This window comes from Panthera pardus, unplaced genomic scaffold (genome assembly GCF_024362965.1).
Source record: "Panthera pardus isolate Hobbes unplaced genomic scaffold, ASM2436296v1 HiC_scaffold_10, whole genome shotgun sequence".
Taxonomy (NCBI): Eukaryota; Metazoa; Chordata; class Mammalia; order Carnivora; family Felidae; genus Panthera; species Panthera pardus.
The window spans coordinates 99,419,353-99,441,998 of NW_026526655.1; the positions used below are offsets into that span (position 1 = coordinate 99,419,353).

Here is a 22,646-nt window from a genome sequence, read left to right on the forward strand (position 1 = left end):
ATGGATGATGTCCAGAAAGCAAATGACATGATCACTATTAGTTTTCACACTAAGCCATTCTAACTAGAAAGCATGATTCATTTTTATCTAGAGCTTCATCAATCAGTGTTATGCATATCAGAGCACTGCAACATGGTCATCTAGATGGAAGTGAGCTGTTTGTCAGCTCTGTTCTGTATAATTATTCCATTAAATAGCAGGATATAATTAAGTGATACAGATGTAGTGAGTGAAATTATATAGCCATGCATGTCCCACAATCAAGATAACATCATTGCTTTTTTCATAAACACACTTTCAACAAACAATGGATATTGTTTATAATTTTGAATAATATGCTCATGGGACCACAGTGTCTTGCCTTGATCTTTGAACCAATGGGGTTGTCCAAGAGCCCACACTCTTTCTGAAGCCCCATAGAGGCAGACACCATGTCTGGATGAGTCAGTTCTTTTTCCTTTTCTTTAATTTTCTTTTCTTTTTAAGTTTATTTGAGGGAGGGAGAGAGAGAACATGCACGAACAGGGGAAGGGGCAGAGAGAGAGGCAGAACAAGACTACCAATTCCACTGACAGTGTGAAGCCTGACACAGGGTTCCATCTCACTAATGAACCATGAGATCATGACCTGAGCTGAAATCAAGAGCTGGACATTTAACCAACTGAGCCACCTAGGCGCCCCTGGATGAGTCAATTTAATCTGCTACACTGCTCTCTACCTACACTTCCTTTTCTGTACTTTATTGTTCTATCTGCTCTAAGTTGCTTTTCCACTCTGATGCTAGAGTGAACTTTGTGTGATCCATATCTGGAAATGTGGCACTCTACCCCTAGTAGAGATTCAGTCTCTGGATATTTAAAAACAAACAAGCAAACAAAAACAACCAAACAACAAAAAAACTATTTTATTCTGCAAAATAGGAGCTTCCCAATCATTCCTCTGTGTTTTTTACAGTCTTCCAGTACCTTGATTTTTTTTAAACAACTGGAAAAGTTCTCCTTAACATTTTAAGATGTATTTCCTCATATTCTGTGCTCACCTCTGTTGTACCATGTAACCACAACAGATTACAATATTTTATTTGCTCTCTATTAACTGTAAACTCCTTGTTTATAAGAACTCCTTTTGTATGGTTTTGTCTTAACATAGTGACGGGCTTTATCTGTGTTCAGGAAATACTGAATGAATGAATGAATGAATGAATAAATGAATGAATGACCAAACAAATCAGTCAACCCTGAGTTAGTCATTAGGAATGAATTCAGCCAAGATAGGGAAAAAGGGAGAAAGAAATTATTTGAGAGTTTATAATGTGTTTAAATTCAGCCTTTGAATGAGTCAATTTCTTTGCAGTGTAGTTTCCCCCTCAGAAAAATGTGAGGTCCATTTCTCATTTCTCTAATAGTCTTTCTGGAAAATGCTTAATAATGACTGATTTTCATGTTATCTTTTCACTGTTTCTCTTTTATTTTTGATTATTGAGCTTCTTAAATTAGTAAGATTATTTATTGGATAAAGGACATCATTTTAAGGATGTATAGATACCACCTTTAAAGCTTACTGAAACCATGAAAGATAAATATCATTGTCTTCATTTTAACACAAGGAAACTGTGACTAAAATATATCATGTATATTATCTCTAACATCAGGAGCAGGACAAAATTAGGGTTTGAACTTAAGTTTTATTTATTTCTTTTTTGGATCAATAATCTCTTTTTATTACTCAATTCTTCCTGGGTACATAGTCCATTGCATATTTGATTTTGGAAAATTATCAAAACTGCTGACCAGAATTAGAGACTTTACTACAACCAAATTCTTAGGACCTTTTTTGTTGTTGTTGTTGTTGTCCCCACTTAGATGTATAATAATCTCTAGATTGTAACCTTTTCCAACAGGACCATGTTAATGATTATAGGAATCATGATTAAGTTCCTAGATATTCCACATGAGAGATCAAATTCTCACCTAGACTATTTAATAAAATTCCAAATTCTAATAAAATTGTTCACTTTCTGAAAAGTGTTTATAACCACCAATTTTTCTGTGGACTCATATACTTTTGAATGGGTAAGACAGCCAGGAGTAAGTTTGTTTGGTTTCCCAAGAGTAAATGCACATCTATTCCACAAGTTCTCTAACATCTTTTGATCTCACACTTGTTCATGCTAAATACAGACCTACTTCATTATCAAGTTCTTACGAAACTAACACATATTGATTGCATATGGATGACAGAGTCAGTATTCGCCTCAAAGAGGGATTATTTATAAGGGGCAAAGCTTAAATTGTAAGTTTCTGATTTTTCTCATTTTTAAAGATTTCCCACATTTAAATGGATAGAAAATTCTCCCACTCTTTAATGCAGATGAAATGATTAGGAAAAGACAGTGGCATTTAATCCAGGTAATGGAAGGGGAAAGGGTGATCATCACTTTCCATATTTTTTATGAACAAATTGGACCTTGTTCTTTCATAATCTATAGATAATGCATCTTAAATGTCATCATTAATTTCTGTATTATTTACAAGTGTACAAACTCAAAATTGATATCTTGAGAAGGTTCCACAGGGGGGAAAAATTCTAAGTTTACAGAAAATGTGTATATACTGCAGCAGTTATCAGATTATCTTTTATGATTCTTTTAAATTGACAGATTTTTCTCCATATAAATACATAAAAATCACTTCTATGACTTTTTTATTGTAACCATTTTAGCTCTCTTCTCTTAATACAGATATTGATGATTTCATATGAATGACATGAATTATAGTTTCGTATGAACAATATTGATTACTAGTACCAATGAAAACATACAAGTATATTGTATATTTAAAGGTATAGCTCCTAAACACTTTTCATAAAAAAATATTTGATAATTTACTGTTTCTAAAGTTTTGATGGTCATACACTGGGTCATAAATGTAAGAATATACCTATATTTAAATCATTCTCTTTTTCTGGTTTAATAGTTTATTTTTTTCTAAAATCCACAATAGAAGAAAATATTAAGTATGTTACTAGTTTAACATGTATTTGAAAATTTAAATCAAAGATGCTGAGAAACTTTCTCCTTTGACAATCTAACAAAACCCCGAGTACATCAATGACATGTTATTTGAGGGTTCTCAAATCTTCTTCCTTTTTGCCTTAAATATAAAAACATTCATATAAGACTATACAGCATACAGGCAAAGCAGAATTAAGGAGTATCAATGAGGATTAGAAGCTCTGCCAGAAGCAAAGACTTTTCTTTTATGACATCACATGTATATTACTAAGAAACAAGTATTATACAAAATCACATGCTAACATTTACAGAATATCTAGGAGAAATGAGACTGGGGAAGAAATTCAAAACTATTAAACTTTTGTAAACAAAACCACAATTCAGACGTTAAGATTCCTAGTAAAATTCTTGTAGGGTTAAATCAAATAGCATTTTTAATCTAGAGTTACTCCATTTTATTCAACCTGGAAATGGGCACTTCCTCTTTGAGAGCATTCTCTTTCAGCCATTTTTCATTGTACCATTTTTATAAAAATTACAAACCAAATCTAGGTGTGCCCTGTTTCATTCACTATTTATTCTATTCCCTGTTTTTGCAACATCTATAATCAGAACTCTCAGTTGTCATCAAATAGCCTAATCCAGAGGGACCCAGTGATTTCGAGAGCTACTATGCCATCCATAACATGCCCTTAATCAAGGCGCTTCTACTGAGTTTCACATTTTTTCTTGAAGTCTTAATATATTGCGAGGGCTTTCCCTTTCATCTTAAGAAAGTGTGTTTCTGACTACCTGCAAATATTAATGTCTTTGGAAAATCTGTGCAGAAACCACAGTGATGTCTATGTCGCCATCATTTCCCTTTTAATCCATCACATGAAATATAGCATATCAACTGAACACACGTCGAACAGAACCTACTGCATCTTTAAGAATTAAAGCATAAGGGGTGCCTGGGTGGCTCAGTCAGTTAAGCGTCCAACTCTTGGTTTCAGCTCAGGTCATGATCTCACGGTTCCTGAGTTTGAGCACCACATCAGGCTCTGTGCTGGTGGTGTGGAACCTTCTTTTTTTTTTTTTTTTTTTTTTTTTTTGGTGTGGAACCTTCTTGAGATTCTGTTTCTCCCTCTCTCTCTGCCCTTCCCCTGCTGTGCTTTCTCTCAAAATAAATTAATTTAAAAAAGAATTAAAAGTATAAAAAGATATGTATACATATATATAATACACATATAGCTTCATATGTGTGGATATTCTTGTAAAAAATCATCTGTGTATCATGCAGTTTACAATGCTTATACATTATTTTATTTTGTCCAATGAATATAATAGGGCAGATGTTATAATCAGAAGTGGTAGGTAATGTGTTACATGTTAGACATATACTAAAAGGTGAACACTTAGCCAAAAGGTACATTTTCAGACTTTTACTACTTTTCCCTAAAATTTCTAAGATAAAAACCTTCAAAAGATATGGTATAAATTTGGGAAAAGGCCCAGAGTCAGAACTTGGAAAAAAAAAGGCCTTTATTTTATTTATTTTTTAAATGTTTATCTATCTTTGAGACAGAGAGAGACAGAACATGAGCAGGGGAGGGGCAGAGAGAGAAGGAGACAAAGAATCCGAAGCAGGCTCCAGGCTCTGAGCTGTCAGCCCAGAGCCTGACGTGGGGCTCAAACTCACAAACCACAAGATCATGACCTGAGCCGAAGTTGGATGCTTAACTGACTCAGCCACCCAGGCACCTCAAGGCTTTTAAAACCTTAAATTCTTAATTCTCTTTCAGCTAAGAATTCCAAATTCCTTTTGAGAATGTAATTGCTCATATGCCAAAGATAGTGAAGTGGGCCTACTGTATAAGACATTTACCTAACAGTTATATAAAATAAAGAATGAGGTTGATTCTCCTCTGAGTGATCCATTTATGCAATGTGCTAAACTTTCTTTTGACTGTGACCCTCTCTAAAGAGGTCCAAGGAACGGGATCAAATGCTGTTTTACCTCAGTGATGATACAGGCATTCCTAGTAATTGAAACTAAAGATCAGCAAATTCCTTCCTTTCTACCTCCTCACCCATTTGTTAGAAATTATCCCAAATGGAAACTGGCCAATGGATACGAATTAATGTACTAAGACTTTGACAGCAGAGATGATTAGGAGATTGGAACTTGCTCTCATTTTATTGCACAATTTCTATCTGTGAGATATCCCTGAGGCCCTTTTCCATTGGTTCTCTTCCAATATTTTCATGTGCTTAGATGTTTATCCTGAGGTTAATTTTGTGTGGATAATACTAACAGTCCATTTTTGAGTTTTATAGCTGGTTCATTAATATCCATGCTGTTCAGTGTTTCATCCTGCATTCTGATAAGTTTTTCATTTTTCAGCTTCCTACAACAATAGAAATAACTTGATTTAATGAACTGGATTCTGCTTTTTCTTCATTGCACTAATGATAATCATTATGCAATTTTTGTATCATGCTAAGGATATAATCTGTGGCTTTTAATCAAGAGAAACCAAAGAACAAAATATGATTAAATTCCTTTCAAAGCAAGGAAGAATACCTTTAATAGAAATTGAACCTGATATGAGAAAGGCTACTTATTAAAAATTAGGAAGAGGGCACTGATAGCATGGAGCCTGCTTGGGATTCTCTTTCTCTGTCCCTCCCCCATTTGTGCATGCTTGCTCTCTCTCTCTCTCTCAAAACAAACAAAGAAACAAACCTTAAAAAACAGGAAGTGGGAGAAAGGAGTAGCAGGGTAGTGGAAGGATGAAAAAACAGATCCCATTTTACTAACACAAAATACCCTCCCAAATTCAAGATCCAAATTCTGATCAAGAAAAAGTATTACTTATCTCAACAGCTTTTTCAATATAAAGAAAACTTACTGAAAAAAAATAATGCCTTAAAAATAAAAAAGACCTAATTTCTATGGCATACATTTTATAATCGAGAAAAGCATACCAGGGTAAGATTTTTCTGTTTTTATCTAATTTTATTTATTTTTTATTTTTGGTGCTAGAAAAATTATACATCTGTGGAAGCAAAAGAAAGAACTTACACATACAGGGATGCACATAGTACAAACACAAATAGCCATGTGTGGAAAGTAACCAAATAGACAGACAGACACACACACACACACACACACACATGTCTACATATACACATCTTTCATTCTAATTAACTGAAAGACCCACCCACTGTGAAAAGCAGAACTTTTGTTTGTTTTTATGTTTACTTATTTTGAGAAAGAGTGAGAACATGAGCAAGAGAGGGGCAAAGAGAGATTGAGAATCCCAAGGGAGCTCCTCACTGCCAGTACAGAGCCCAATGCAAGGCTTTATCTCACCAACCTGCAGATCCTGACCTGAGCAGAAATCAAGAGCTGGACGCTTAACTGACCAAGCCACCCAGGTGCCCCCAAAGTAGAACATTTTTAATGCAACTGAATTTGTTCCTTAGACTAAGCAAAATAAGAAAAACTTGACTATTGTTAAACAAAGGCTCAGCAATTATCAATGCAGAATTGCCTAGGGAATCACCAGATATGGCAGCTCAGCTTCCAAGAGGGAAACAGAAAATGAAAAGGTCAAGTCCTATAGCATTGGACAGAACTGGGTTAATTAATATTTAGTATCTATCAAGAACCAGACACTGTGCTATGTTTGCATATATTTTTTTTTCTCATTTAATCCTTGCCATTATTTTACTAGGGAGACAGTCTTATTATCATCCTCTACACCAAAGATAAGCAAACTTAGGGACTTAGGCATAGGGAAGGGAAGTAATTTGTCTAAAGCCACTGGACCTGGGCTCAACTCACTTTGGTTTTACCATCATACCACCCTGTGCTCTTTCCAGGATGGAACTCCCACATCCCTGCAATCCCTAATTCCAGTGGATTGATGCAGGTAGTTTTTCTAAAAGGTTTAATGTGAACAGGATCTATGAATGCAAGTATATGAACACAAGTGTTGAAGAGTAATACAATTTGAGTATTTGGTTGATAAGCCTAATTTTGTATGTATTCTCAACTAGGCTTTATCATTACTACCACCAGAAACACCGGCTTTGCCAGTGTAAGAAAGGGTCTAAGTAGAGGCCTAAATAACCTGGACCATATCATGGGGTGCCTGGGTGGCTCAGTTGGTTAAGCATCCGACTCAGGTCATTATCTTGTGGTTCATGAGTTCGAGCTCCACATTGGGCTCTCTGCTGTCAGCATGACAGCAGAACTAGTTATGATATTCAGCCAAAATTGTATTATAAACAAACCACAGATCAGAAATTTACAGATATTAATAATACTCCTAATGGAAGAAGAGGGGCATGTGGACAAGAAACAGTTCTCTGACAGGCAAAAATAATAATTCTCATATGATATAGTAAATATACAACAAAACTCATCCTGCCATTCTGCATGTAGGACAATCCATCCATGAGAAGAAATCTAAGGATCATAAAATAAGAAACAGAAGGAATCGGCCAAGAGGCCTTTAGCCCACATACATATGTATGTATGTATTGCTTCAAAGAGGTCAAACTTCATATATGTTACAACTAAATCATCCCTAACTATAAACTTCTATTTAGTAAAATTCATATTAAGGCAAAGAAAATATTGTTTAAGGCTAATGTCCTGTAAAACTCACCAATTATGAAATGAAGGATCTCCTAAAGACAAAATCAGAAGGGTTGACAATTGATTTTCCTTAAAAATTTAGTGTGGCGATGGCTCTTTGTGGCATCAGTTTTATTTTTGTTTTCCCTAAGCTCACCTTCCATTGTATTCTTTTCCCTTACTTTCACACGTTTTAAGTCTATCCTATCTAAAATAAAATTGCAACACTTAGTTGTCAATGATTCTAGCTTTCATCTAGCTTTCATGCAGCTGAAATCTATCTATTCTAGGCCCAGAAAGAGGAAAGAACCGAGGTGACTAACCAATTCTGTGTCTCCTCCTCTCACATCCCACTGGACAGATACACAGCTATCAGTATAGCAGCTTTAAAATTCTGCCATGTAGGAAAACAAATTCTGTCACGCAATAGATCAGTCAAGTAAAGAGTACTCATTAGAAAATATTTTCTTCAGGCACCTGAGTGGCACATTCAGTTGGGCATCCAACTTGATTCCGGTTCAGGTCATGAACCCAGGGTCATGGGATCGAGCCCCATGTCTGGCTCTGTGCTGAGTGTGGAGACTGCTTAAGATTGTCCCTCTCCCTCTCCCCTTCCCCACCTTAAAAAAATATATTTCCCTTCCATTTATTATAACCTTAGTTTTACTGTTAGGGAAAGGCTTTTAAAAATGTACTGTAATTTTAACTATTTACAACATAGTATTTTACAAACAAGAACAATAAAAATAAAAACAGCATATAATTACTCAGGGAAACTCAGCACTTCCTAACAAAGTCAGGACCAAAATCTATGTTTTTTGAACATAAATTCAAGCTCCGTACATGAATTTAAGTAGCACTTTGTGAACTTGACCAAACATTGCAGTCTGAACAATTTGATTGTTCTTCACACTTTAATTCAGGTTTGGTATAGGTATTCTGTTAGGTCATAAAGATTGTTTTGTCATTTTAAAGGTCTGTTAAATATCATGTATAAAACTCATCTTCCTTTCTATATTTTACTATATGCCCATATCTTGAACTCTTCATCCATTCAGGCACGTGTAGTGTTGAAGGTATTGAAATAAATGAGGAGCCTGTCTCCCAAGAACTTAACCTCTAAGAAAAGCTTAGTATTAATTTTATTTTTCTACCTGGGTTAGGAAATAAATGTTGTGATCTTTCCACTGCTTAAAACAGATGTAAATGTTCTTTTACCACAGCTTTTGAACAAAATTGTATGTCCCCACTCTCAGCCTTGAAACGCCCTCCTTTCTATGGGTCCCCAGAGTTTTCAGAGACAGAGAGTCAAACAAAATAGTGCAGGAAGATGACTGTACACCTGAACCTAATACAATACCATATGTTAACTATACTAGAATCAAGATTTTTAAAAATTATGTATAAACACTTAGATCTTAAAAAAATTTACAAAGATGAAGGTGACACTCAGAGAAAGACAAAAGGGAACAAAATAAACTGGAGCTCACCAATTCTACACGACCAAAATACATGAGTCGTGGCCCCCTCTTATCGGTGGGTGATTTGGAGTACTTCTTTGTGGTCATTCTCACTGCCACGTGTCTTACTATTTCTATCTCACCGAATAAGCAGTATTTTTTGCCTTCATTTGCAGAAAAATAATCTAGTATTTCTTGCTCAACACTTTGTGAAGAATCTCCATCCCGTTCCTGCAATTGTTTGGCTTTTTCCTTATAAGGACAATGCTTAGCATAATTCATGTTCTTTGATAACTCATCTTGAAATAGATATGCATGTAACATACACCAAAAAAGAACAATGAACCCAACTAGATGGAGAAATGTGTTAAGATCTTTGGTAATGTATTGATATCATTTTCTATTCTAACACTGAAAAACTGTAAAGACAATGTTGAAGTTAAACATGGCAATTAAGAGAAAATACCAAAGGAGTGGAATTGTATTTTTTCATTGGGTATTGCAAACTTTAAGGGATTAAAGGTTTTTGTTTATAAAACTCTACAAACATTTATTAATCATTAAGTTTGAAAAATGTGCCTTATTTTAAACTGTATCTTAAGATAATTTGCCTGCCATAAAATGTCTATGACTTAACATTTTGTCTACACTTACATTAGCTTTGAACTCAACTCATTAAACTGCTGTGAACAATGCAATGGGGTTCATATATAAATTGGAAAACTATTATCTTACATATCAACAAAACATTTTACAGTGTGATCTTACTCCAAAGGGTCTGTTCATTAGTTTTATATTTTCTTAGAAGTCTTTAGGTATCATTGGTCCATCTGACATAATACATCATATGACATGACACATTACCTTTATCCACAGATACTGCCCAGTTTGATTTCTGCACAACTGGCCCAAAGCCTTTATATAGTTTTTTTTTTGTTTTTTTTTTTTTTGGTTTTTTAACTGCAAGGAAATATGCTCAATATAAGCAAAACTGCTCACAAACAGAAAAGCAACAGGTTTCTACTGTGTGATGAATCTAAACATTGTTTTACATTTCTTACTATATTTTGTAAAATATTTCAAATACATCATGCCATTTAATGTACACGAAACTCTTGGAGACAAGGATGCCAGTATTTTGCCAGTATTAAAGACAAGGACACAAAGAGTCTTTGAGCCTTAGCGTCTTGCCTATCAACATTCAGAGTAAAGTATGACCATCTGGTCATATTTTTACTAAGTTTAAAAACTGAAGTTAAGGGGTGCCTGGGTGGCTCAGTCGGTTAAGCGGCCGACTTCGGCTCAGGTCATGATCTCGCAGCCCGTGAGTTCGGGCCCCGCGTCGGGCTCTGTGCTGACAGCTCAGAGCCTGGAGCCTGTTTCAGATTCTGTGTCTCCCTCTCTCTCTGGCCCTCCCCCGTTCATGCCCTGTCTCTCTCTGTCTCAAAAATAAATAAAAACGTTAAAAAAAATTAAAAAAAAAGAAATGCTTATGGAAAGTTAATGTATTTTTCTTCCTTTCTCTCATTTGAAAAATGAGTTACAATAATCTCGTATGAACAGTTTTAAATCTTGTTTCATGTTTTCAGTGCATTAGAGAACTTTTCATTTGAAATTTTACAAAGGAAAATGGCATTATACTTTCAGGTTTCTTATCAAGGATTAACAGATACTTTCAGGCTTCTTATCAAGGATTAACAGAAATTTTAATAGGCAACCTGGGTCTTTTCCAAAATTTTGAAATAGTAAGTGCGAAAGCTAAAATTTCTACCACGTGGTCAATTGCTCTTGTTTTGGTCCAATGTGTTGGTATTTACAGGGATGAAGAACCAGGAGGCCAGCTGGTTACAGATAAGTTCCACATTGACTGGGATTCAGTACTTGTTGACACAGATAATGTTATCACGGCACGATTTGATGGCAGAGGAAGTGGATTCCAGGGCCTGAAAATTCTGCAGGAGATTCATCGAAGGTTAGGTTCAGTGGAAGTAAAGGACCAAATAGCAGCTGTGAAGTAAGTGGGTCCGCAGTTTCCTACTGTTTTTCCTTTAATGCAGAAGCTAGGTATATGATACATTACCTCTGAATCATGCACTTTAGTACAGCAATCTGTACTTTAGTGAATAGACAATTTTCTAAGTTAGTCATATAGACTTGCATTCATTTCTTCAAGTACTTTTCACTCATCACAGGTAATAAAACAATTATCGAACTTCCACCTCCTTGGAATTAAAATTCACTTTAGATTTATAAAAATTGGAGCAACCTTAATTAAACCACTCTAGTATTTATTTACAATAACCTACAAAGTCTATTATTTCCCAGTTAACTATAATCTTGAACTTTCACAGACACCATTCCCCCGCTGGCAGGAGTGACCTAGAAAACTAGTAGGTTCTTTAAACCAGGACACAGAAACTGGCTGGGATATTGTCAAAATGTAGATCTGTAGGCCTGAAATGGGGTCCCCAATTCGGCATTTGTATCTTCCTACCAGGTGATGCCCAAACAACTGGACCATCACTTAGAGTAGCAAGATAAAGCTCCAACCACTAAAGTATTTCTGGTTTGACTTCTGGGTTTTGTGTGTACATTTGCATGTGTGTGGGTGCCAAAAATGAATTCCCATGTGTGTTTAACTCAAGAGAATATAACGTTTTTTTTTTTCCTCATTGCAGATTTCTACTGAAACAGCCATACGTTGATTCCAAAAGATTAAGCATTTTTGGAAAGGTAAATAGAAATGTTATGCATACGTATATAAGCACACAGATTTACATATGTGTATTATACATATAGGTATATACATGTGTTTGTATGTGTGCATATATAATTTCCCCATTTTACTATAATCTCTCTGTACCATTCTTTAAAATGTAATATTATAATTAATACTATATACATTCAGTCATTTGTTAATCCAGCAATTATCTATAATCCAATTGGTGCTGGTATTATAAGTAGAGCAGCAACTAAACAACAACAATAAAATCTGTTTTCGTAAAGCATATCTTCTAGAAAGAAGAACTTGATAAACACATAAATGCAAAACATGGTTTCATATAGCATGAAGTCTTACAAGGAAACCAAAAAACAAAAAAAGTGGACACAAGTTAACTCTAGAAAGGGCTAATGTTCTTAGATTAAGGGGTCAAGTAAGGCCCCTTGGATTAAGTGATATTTAGGCTGATACCTGAATAACAAAAGGGAGCCAATTGTACCAATCTCTTGAGGCAGGGTGTTCTCTATAGAAGGATCAAGTACCACAGCCTTAGGGATGACTTACATGGCTCAGAAACTGAAAGAGGACCAATATTCATAATTAGGTCTGTGGTGTTTTCTGCGTTTACTTCTCATTGCAGTAATTTTACGTCAGGTCCGATATCATTTTCACAGTGTGGATAGAGACTCCACATAGATACTCACTGAGCACCTAGTTTATGCATATCACTAGGCTAGATACTATACAGGTGCTAAAATGAAAGGAAGGAGGTCTAGTACTATTTTAGTTTGGAGACAAAGAAAATTATTGGTGTTCATGGATTTAAATATAAAACAAGTTTTACTATCCATAAGTGAACTCAGAGATACAGGACCAGAATAACCGACAGTTTTACCGGGGGTAAATTTTTGTGGTATTCACTGACAAATAGGTATATGGAAAGCTATTTAACAAATGAATAAATTGTAAATCAGCCCAAACCACCACCACTCTCCCCTGACTTCAGATACCTGCAGTGTACCATGTCTTTGCTTTACTGTATTCTTGCTCTTCACAATATTCAGGAGATTGACAGGGACAATGCTTCTCTGACACAAGTACAAATAAATAAATGAAAACCTACCCCTATACCTTATTTAATATTGATTTTATTTTTGAGAGAGAGAGAGAGAGAGAGACAGAGCATGAGTGGGGGAGGGGCAGAGAGCGAGGGTGACACAGAATCTGAATCAGGCTCCACACTCCATGCTGTCAGCACAGAGGTCAATGCGGGGCTGGAAAAGCAAGAACCCGTGAATTCATTACCTCAGCCAAAGTTGGGTGCTTAACGAACTGAGTCACCCAGGCGACCCCCCCCCCCCCATCATTACTAAGAAAGATATTAGCAAAATAATGGAAATGTCTAAGAAAGTGATCATTCCAAAGACATGGAAACTCTCAACAAATTAACAAGTGCACACAGTGAAGACTTATCACATGCGAGAGCATGGATGAACCTTGAGGACACTGTGCTCAGTGAAGTGAACCAGTCATAGAGTGACAAATACTGCGTGGTCCCACTTACATAAAATATCTAGAGTAGTCAATTTCATGAAGACAGAGAGTGGAATGGTGATTACCAAGGGCTAGGTGGAGGGGGAAAAATAAAGTTTGTTGCTTAATAGGTAATGGGATCTCAGATTTGGAAAATGAAAAAGTTGTAGAGATTTGTTTCACAATACAGACACTAGACAAGACACAATACACTACATACTACTGAACTGTGCACCTAAAAGTGGTTAAGTTGGTAATACTGTATTAGGTGTTTGTTACCACATACACAGCGCATAAAATTGACAACATTTTACTCTTTTTTTTTTTTTAACGTTTTTTATTTATTTTTGGGACAGAGAGAGACAGAGCATGAACGGGGGAGGGGCAGAGAGAGAGGGAGACACAGAATCGGAAACAGGCTCCAGGCTCCGAGCCATCAGCCCAGAGCCTGACGCGGGGCTCGAACTCACAGACCGCGAGATCGTGAGATCGTGACCTGGCTGAAGTCGGTCGCTTAACCGACTGCGCCACCCAGGCGCCCCAACATTTTACTCTTTAATGGTCCTGAGATATGTAATAATTTACAAAGGACTTAGTTCTTATGTATTTCAAGGTTCTACTTACTATACACATACATAAGTATAAAAGATCAAATAAGCTACACACACATTCATTATTATGGAAATTTAGATTCAAAAGGTTGTAAAATGCCTTATAGAAAAAGTCTAACATAAATTGGATAGTGAAAGTCATTCAGCAAGTAGAGGACAAGGAAAAGGCTCTCATGTAAATGTTCAAAGAACATGAAATAAAATAATTGACTATAATTAAGGCTCATATAAAGGAATGAAAAGTGACAAAACCAAAATGACGTCTTGGCACAGACCTTAGAAAGTCCTTCATATTAACTAGAAAGCTGAGTGCTAGTCTATAAACAGGAAGAAATAAAGCTCTAGGCCTCAGATTTAGAAGTTCAAAATCCCATATTTATCATTTTATTAGGGGGCTGATGAACCTCAGGGTAATTGACAGTCTAAATATATGAAAGACTGACATAGGATATAAACAAAGAAATATAATTAGATTTTAAATGGAAAAAAATGTTCCATTTCCAATTAACCAAATATGCTTATCTGTGACTGAATTATAATTTAGAAGGTGGCTTTCTGAGCATACAAAGGAACATTGTTAGCTTCAAGACTCCTAAGTCTTGTAATTTTTTTTTCTTGGAATGTACTTGTTTTGTTTCCATATCAAATAAAATAATCCTAAACTCATAAAATTGGCTGGGGACTAATCATCTTGGTTTTCTGGAATTAGATTGTAAATGTACCTGGGGCTGTTTCTTTCTCTGTTGGAAATTTTTAATTAATATTTACATTGATTTAATCAAGACTATCAAGATTTTTCCATTTCTTCCGAAGTCAGTTTTAGTACTTTTAAAATAATTGTTTCCATTTCATATATATTTAAAGACTATTTTTAAAGCATAGTATATATTGTCTTACTATACATTTAATCATTTCACTGTGGTGATAAGGTCTCATTTGACTCCCAGTTTGGTTTATTAGTGCCTTTCTGCCTTTGCTTGTCTTAGGTTTCATGCACAGTCTCTCTTACTTGCTCTTTTCTCCCTGCTTGACTCCCTTCCATCCCCCATCCCACCTCCTTTTTTAATGAACCGTATTTTGGCTTAGCTGTTCTCATCTTTGTTTTTGATTTCCCTAATTTCTGCCCTTACCATCATTATTTTCTTTCTTCTACTTTTTAAATCTATTTTGTTCTTAAATTATTGAGTTGAATGTCTAGCTTATTAACTTTCAGCAGTCTTCCTTTCATTTGAGTCATAAAATCCCTTTGCATTAGTCCCTCAGGTTTTTCCCACCAGTGCCAACAGGTGGCTATCCCCAGAACCTAACCTAACCTTACATAATGTGTCATAATTTTAATGTTCATTCTATCAAGAAATCATATCTAAATGTTAATGGTAAGAAAACTTCTAGAAAAAAATTTCTCGCTTATATGTTAAAAAAAAAAAGGAAAAGACTAACTAAATGAATTGAAAATGGATGGCAAAATTCAAAACCTATAAACATGATACATAGAATGGATATTGCTATGATTACCAGGCTACATCAATGGGGAATAAAATTAATTCATTCCATAAACATTTATCAAGTGTGTACTATGTGCCTAGTATGTCTGAATGTGCTGGACATACAGCAGTCACAAAAACAAACAAGTTTTCTTGAATTTCTAGTTCGGTGAGTAAAGATAAATAAAAGACAACTTACTTAGTACAATATATGAAATGTCAGTTAATGATAGGACAATTCAGAAAAATAAAGCAGAGAGGCAGATAGGTGGCCCAAGATAAAGATAAGGTAGCAATTTTCATTCATAAGACAGGAAAGATTTCACTAGGAAATCATGTTTGATCTAAGTCAGGGAAATTTGAGGACGCAAGAAACACAGATATCTAGGAACGAAAAAAATATATATATAAAGAAAGAAAAAAAAAGTATAAACATAGGAATATGGAAACTTGTTAAAACTTTACTTAGGGAGGTAATTATTTAAAACTATAAAATATTCTCCATTGGGATAGGTCTTGTTACTAACATGGAGTCACTTCTAAAAGGTTGAAGCTTTTAATATATAGAATATGAAGGAAACAATCAAGGCAGAATTGTAAGAATTGTGATAAAATTTGTGATCACATTAAACAAATAAAGATTTAATGCAAAATAAAACTGCAATAAACTGTTACTCCTAACGTGCAGTATTTTTATTTCAAATTAATTCATTGTGTACTATAAGTGATATGTGGTTTACAAAGAATCACGAATCTGAGGATAGGAAATATCTTTTTTGTTGTTAATTTTTTTATTCTTTATTTTTGAGAGAGCAAGGAGCAAGCACATGTGGGGGAGGGGCAGAGAGCGAGAGAAAGAGAGAGAGAGAGAGAGAGAGAGACACACACACACACACACACACACCGAATCCTAAGCAGGCTCCAGGCTCTGAGCTATCAGCCCAGAGCTTGATGCAGGGGTCAAACCCAAGAGTCCTGAGATCATGACCTGGGCTGAAGTCAGATGCTTAACTGACTGAGCCATCCAGGCGCCCCAGGAAATATCTTTTTTTTTAATTCTATCAGTATATCTTTTTGACTATTCATGAACTCTCTCGGGAATACTCAAAAAACTCAATGATTACCTTAAAACACAAGGCACATGAAAATGTTAGCTCAGTAAAATGGTATTACAGACTCTACTGCCTGCTCCTCTAAGTCCATCTACCTATTAGATTCAGTTTCTTCTACTATGGGTATATCTTTTTTAAGATACAAAAAATCTCAGGAAACATTTCCATACTTTAAATTCACCAGACAACAACTTATAAAAGATAGATTCTAATGCTAAAATGCTTTGCAAATGGAAAGGACATAACAACGAATGGAAAAATACGATCACTGAGAAACCAATGAAATGACAGACAGCACAACTGAACAGAACAGCCTAAGTATTAACTACTTTTGATCTATAGCAAATAAAAAACACCCCCTATTTGATTAAATCAATATGATGACCCACATTTTCTGGCATCTTCCTGATAATTATCTTCTGATAATTAAAGTTATAATACTGTATCCAGCTAGAACTTATATCTGATTTCCACCCTATTCCAGAATGTATTTTTTCAGAACCCTTTCATGATCTATTCTTGCATTCAGTGAATAAATATAAAATGGCAGAGAGGAAGGTGAGCAATTAAAATTTAATTTATTCTAACGCCTCCCAGTGTTTATTTTTCTTTTAAAAATAGAAGTTATTTTGTTGAAATAAATTAAATTAAAGCAGTATTTTGGGGTTAGGTTTTTGAATGCTATAGAGAGAATTTTATTTAACTGCTTTCACTATCATTAAGTCTTAAAGAGTATTTAGCTTCATTAATCTCAAATTTTCATGTAAAAAGTGGTAAAATGTAACTCTTTGGGCAGCAACAATGATTTACAGCCCTGGTTTCACTTTAGAATCACACGGAAAACCCTACAGCCCATTCTCCACAGATTGAACTGTTTTCGAGAACATTGCTATATATGTTTAAATCTCCACTGGTGTAGGGAATGCTGATTGAAGCTAGGGAGATGTTTGGGCAGGGATATTCATTATATTATTATATTGTAAGAACTTGTCATTGAAAATGTGGAGCAACAGCCTAGGCATCCCCTGGAATCTACTGAATTAGAATAGGCATTTTAACAAGATCTCCAAGTGATTTGAATGAACTTTTGAATTGAAAGGCATTGTTCTGGAATCTGCCCCTTCTCTGGAAGACACCATTCGATTTAATTCCTGGAGAGAATCAGACTGAGATTTATGTGAAATGGGAGTAAAAAACAAACAAACAAAAAGCATAATACCAATTTATTAATTTATATTAGTAAATTGTGATGTATAGCTGTTCTGTGGATTGGAATATTCACCCATTCTCTCAAAGTAGTCAGGTTATATAAACAACCAAATTATTATCAATTGAAAGTCTGCTGTAATTCCATTGTGGAACTAGAACCAGAAAAGTTATCAACAGAGGTGTGCATCAACTGAGATACATTTTTCACTGTGGAAACAGTGTTGCCCCATGGGACATACTTGAAACCTCTTGGGTTGCAACATCTTGGTCTTACCTCCCTGATCAAGAACAAGGAACAATATGCTGGAAAAGCTCCCTTTAAGGACAGAACTTTTAGGGGTTTTCTACACTTTTGCTCTATAATAGTTACTTACTTACTTGCTTTGCAGAACTCATCCCATCCCTGCATATTTCTGAAGGGGAGAATATGCCATCCCAGAAAATGCCTCTTTGGCATAAGGATTATTTTGAGCTGATTCTTTTAAAAAACAGCAGACACAGGAGAAGCTTTGGAAACAGAAGTTACTCTTTTGTAAGAGACATTTACATGTATAAAGGAAATCTCCGTTTGTGTCTCCCTCCCTGAACCAGTATGAAAAGATTGACTCTAAATCATAAAGAAACCCTTATTAACAGAAGGCACTGACTGCAAATCAGACTTAAATCTGCCTAACCAACCTTATCCTTGTTTATAGTTCTTTTCCTGGTAACCTCCCATAACAGCTCCCTCCAACATCTATCTTTTTCTTTTTTAATGCTTATTTTAAAAGAGAGTGAGAAAATGTGTATGAGTGTGGGGGGGGGGGGTGATGAGAGAGAGAGAGAGAGAGAGAGAGAGAGAGAGAGAGAGAGAGAGAGAGAAGGGAGGGAGGGAGGGAGGGAGGGAGGGAGGGAGGGAGGGAGGGAGGGAGAGGGAGAGGGAGAGAAACAAAGAGAGAATGCCAGGCAAGCTCGGTGCTGTCAGTCCAGAGCCTGATGTGGGGCTCAATCTCAGGAACCGAACCATGAGATCATGACCTGAGCCAAAATCAAAAGTCCAGTGCTTAACTGACTGAGCCACCCAGGTACCCCACGCTCAACATCTTTCTTTTGTCTTTGGCTAACTATGGTATTTAAGGTGGTGGCTTGGGCCATTTTTAAGGAGTTATTCAGTTTCACTGGGTATCTCCCATGTGTACATGAGGTATGCATGTTAATAAACATTTTTTCTCTTTTTTTCCTTTTTTTTTTTTTTTTTGAGAGAGAGAGGGAAAGAGGTCACACAAGAGGCAGAAGAAGAGAGAGAGAGAATCCCAAGCAATATGCCCAGTTCAATTCCACGACTGTGAGATCATGACCTGAGCCGAAATCAAAAGTTGGACATTCAACTGAGCCACACAGGCACCCCCCCCAATTGTTTTTTCTCTTGATAATCTTTTATTACAAGGCATCAGCAATGAATTCAGAGGATTGAGGGAAACTGTTCTTCCTTTCCACTTCTTTCTTTATATGTGTTAACACTCTTAAGCCTACTACTTCTGAATTTTGCTGACCTAAGGATATTTTTATATCTTACAAAAACAATAAGTAAAGGCACTCTGTGATGGCTTATGTCTATAAAGGATAATTTTACATCCCTCAGTTCCCAATTGTTGGAGAAGCTTTGCTCAAGCTTCTGGGTACTAGCCAACTAATCTAGGACAAAACAGACATGTGCAAAGGATGAAAAATCATTTTCCCTCTACCCTTCTGAACTCTTGTCTGAGACCCCTGTAATAAAAGACAGATCCACAAGAGAAAAACAACAGAAGTTGATTGACATGTACACCTCACGCATGTATACATGGGACATACCCAGGTAAAGTGAGTAACTCTCTCAGGTGAGTTTAGAATTCAGGCTTACATACCATCTTAATAGAGAAAGGGGAGTGGGATATAGGCCTTTTAGGAGACTGATTATTAGCAAAGATGAATGGGACCTTAGAAGAACAGATAGGAAATGTGATACTTTGTGACAATCTCTCCAGGTGTGTTGTGGACTTCTAGTGACGAGTCAATCTTCCTTAGTTGATGACACTCCCAGGAAGGGGATCTATGACAATTGAGTTCTTTCTGGAGGATCTGTCTTTAGGCAGATAGCGGGAGTTCAGAGAAAGGCTTTCCCTGTCATTTCTTATTCTCCAAGTGCCTGCAGCTCAAAATAATCAATAGGCAAAGTGGTGTATTTTGGGGTGGCATATTCTGCTACCCTTTGTTCTCTCAGATACTTCGGTAATCTCTGACTGCATTTAGGACTTTGATGTCAATTATTTAAAAATCATCCCAATTTTTAAATAATAGTCCAAATAAGCATAAATGAGATTCTGTATTTCGCATCTCAAGAATTTAGTGAAGACAGATTACTATTGCATAGGACAACACTAATATCATCTGGTAATCTTTAAAGTAGACCTCATCATGAACAAATTACATCAGAATTTCTGAGGCTAAGGCCTGGGTATTCATTGTTTTTGTATCTCCCAGGATACTCTGATATCTAGCAAGATGAAGAACACTGCTCAGAGTACAGCTAAAAATTAATTTATAAAATGAATATATAACTCAGTAGGTCATTCCCTTAGCCCAAATCTATTAAATTGTTAAAATCTCTTCTGGAATTTTCCTGGACAAATCATGGACTACAAAAGAAAACTGGACATCTTGATTTTTTTTTTAAGAATTTAAATTAGTTCAGGGTGCCTGAGTGGCTCAGTCAGTTAAGCGGCCAACCTCAGCTCAGGTCATGATCTCGCGGTCCGTAAGTTCAAGCCCTGCGTTGGGTTCTGTGCTGACAGCTCAGAGCCTGGAGCCTGTTTCAGATTCTGTGTCTCCCTCTCTCTGACCCTCCCCCGTTCATGCTCTGTCTCTCTCTGTCTCAAAAATAAATAAACGTTAAAAAATTTTTTAATAAAAAAATAAAAAAAGAATTTAAATTAGTTCAAAAGCTTTGCAGGAGGACATTTAAAAATTAAATTTGAAAAATAATCCAACTCATGTAACTAGTAATATTATTTATCAATCTCATTTCATTCAAATAGTGAATTGTGTGGGACTGAAAGCAGAATCTGTATTTGTGAAAATAGATTATAAATATTTAATTCTTATTTCCTATTTCTACATAACCATCATTTTTAAATATTTCACTAAATGTACATATGTAATTTGCTGAAAATGATGTGTGAGTTAATAAGGGCTATATTTCCCTAGCTTTGAATGGTTTGGAGTTGTTCCCAAATATACTACATGAGATGAGAGAGCAAACATTGGACACTGGTGATATATAATTAATTTTATATTTTCCCTAAAGTTATTAAAATAGCTTGTTAAAAATTTAAATTATTTTCCAATTTTTCAGCTGGACAAAGTGTATCTTAGTGTATTCTTTCCTCAAGTCTGAGACATCAGAAGACATTCTGTTATGCATATTACCAAATAGTGATCAAAAGCTAAAATTATCTCCAGGGATAATTGATGCGCGCGCACACACACACACACACACCACATGCATTATTATTATTATTATTGTTATTTTTTAATTTTGCCAGGGGTATGGAGGCTATATTGCATCAATGATCTTAAAATCAGATGAAAAGCTTTTTAAATGTGGATCAGTGATTGCACCCATCACAGACTTGAAGTTGTATGGTGAGTACTTCCCACAAATTGACCTAATGTATTGATTTGTAAAAAAAAAAAAAAAAAAGAAAATCCCAATGCAGAAGAGCTCAGTTGACCTCACTTATTGTGTGCTATCAGAGATGTTTTCAGCTGTTTATCACCTCACTGATTCAATCAATTTTACTGGAGCATGTGAAATGTAGAAATCAAATAATGAAATAAGCTAGTCAAATGATTTTTAAATTCTAAAATTTCTGTTTTCTTGGGTCACAGCCTCAGCATTCTCTGAAAGATATCTTGGTATGCCATCTAGGGAAGAAAGCACATACCAGGTAACAAAATTTAAAATAATCTAGAAAGAGTATACTTGTTCTAAAAATTCAGTCAAATTACAAATATAAGTAGATCTATATAGAGATATTTGTGCTTTCCTTATAGGCATCCAGTGTCCTCCATAATATTCATGGCTTAAAAGAAGAAAATATATTAATAATTCACGGGACTGCTGACAGTAAGTATCGTATTTGCTGCTACTGCTTGATGGGGTCTGACCTTGAACAAAGGGGTACATCTATGAACTTACTTACAAAGGACCCTGTAAACTTTCTGAAGGTGATAGCAGAGGATAGCGGCACAAAGAAGTCAATTTGTGATAGGGAGTAGGAAGAAGGAAGTCAAGACCAAGAAGAAAGGAAGTTGTGAGTCTCAATGACAACACCATCCAATAAAACTTTCTGGGATGATGGGAATGTTCTGTACTTGTGCTGTGGAACACTACAGCCACCAGCCACATATGGCTCTTGAACACTTGAAATGTGTTTAATATGATCAGGAACTGAATTTTAAATTGTTTAATTCTAATTAATTAAAAATTTAATAACCACATATGGCTGGTGACTGCCACTGTGGCGTTACTCAGCACACTTCAAATGGAAACTAGCCGAGAAAACAACAGGATAGCAAAAAGATGCCAGCACTGAGATAAAATTCTGATGAGATCACTCATTTAAAGTTAACACAAAAAACTTTCTAAAGAGCCCTTTTATATCACTTCTCCTTTTTTCATCACTTTAAACACTGGATATGGATGTGATTGATATTACTAGTAATAAATATAATTTTATATTCTCTTTGAAGTGTTTAGGGTTCAAAGAATTTATATATATATTTATTATTTTATGTGATACTTTACAACAGAATGCTGAGTATTTATAGCTCCATTCACAGATGAGAAAA

At 35.5% G+C, this 22,646-nt stretch overlaps 1 protein-coding gene and 1 long non-coding RNA gene across 3 annotated transcripts in view; one reads left to right on the forward strand and one right to left on the reverse strand.

Annotated features, from left to right (window-relative positions):
• The window catches only part of DPP10 (dipeptidyl peptidase like 10), a 634,998-nt gene that overhangs the window by 605,484 nt on the left and 6,868 nt on the right, over nt 1-22,646 (forward strand). For both annotated transcript variants that reach the window (XM_019469320.2, XM_019469321.2), the window contains exons 20-24: nt 10,923-11,117; nt 11,782-11,836; nt 21,338-21,437; nt 21,684-21,742; nt 21,849-21,921. In XM_019469320.2, the coding sequence (XP_019324865.1) occupies nt 10,923-11,117; nt 11,782-11,836; nt 21,338-21,437; nt 21,684-21,742; nt 21,849-21,921 (482 nt within the window). The remainder of the gene's footprint in view (nt 1-10,922; nt 11,118-11,781; nt 11,837-21,337; nt 21,438-21,683; nt 21,743-21,848; nt 21,922-22,646) is intronic.
• The window catches only part of LOC109278747 (uncharacterized), a 63,280-nt gene that overhangs the window by 26,624 nt on the left and 14,010 nt on the right, over nt 1-22,646 (reverse strand). The gene's annotated exons all lie outside the window — the stretch shown is intronic.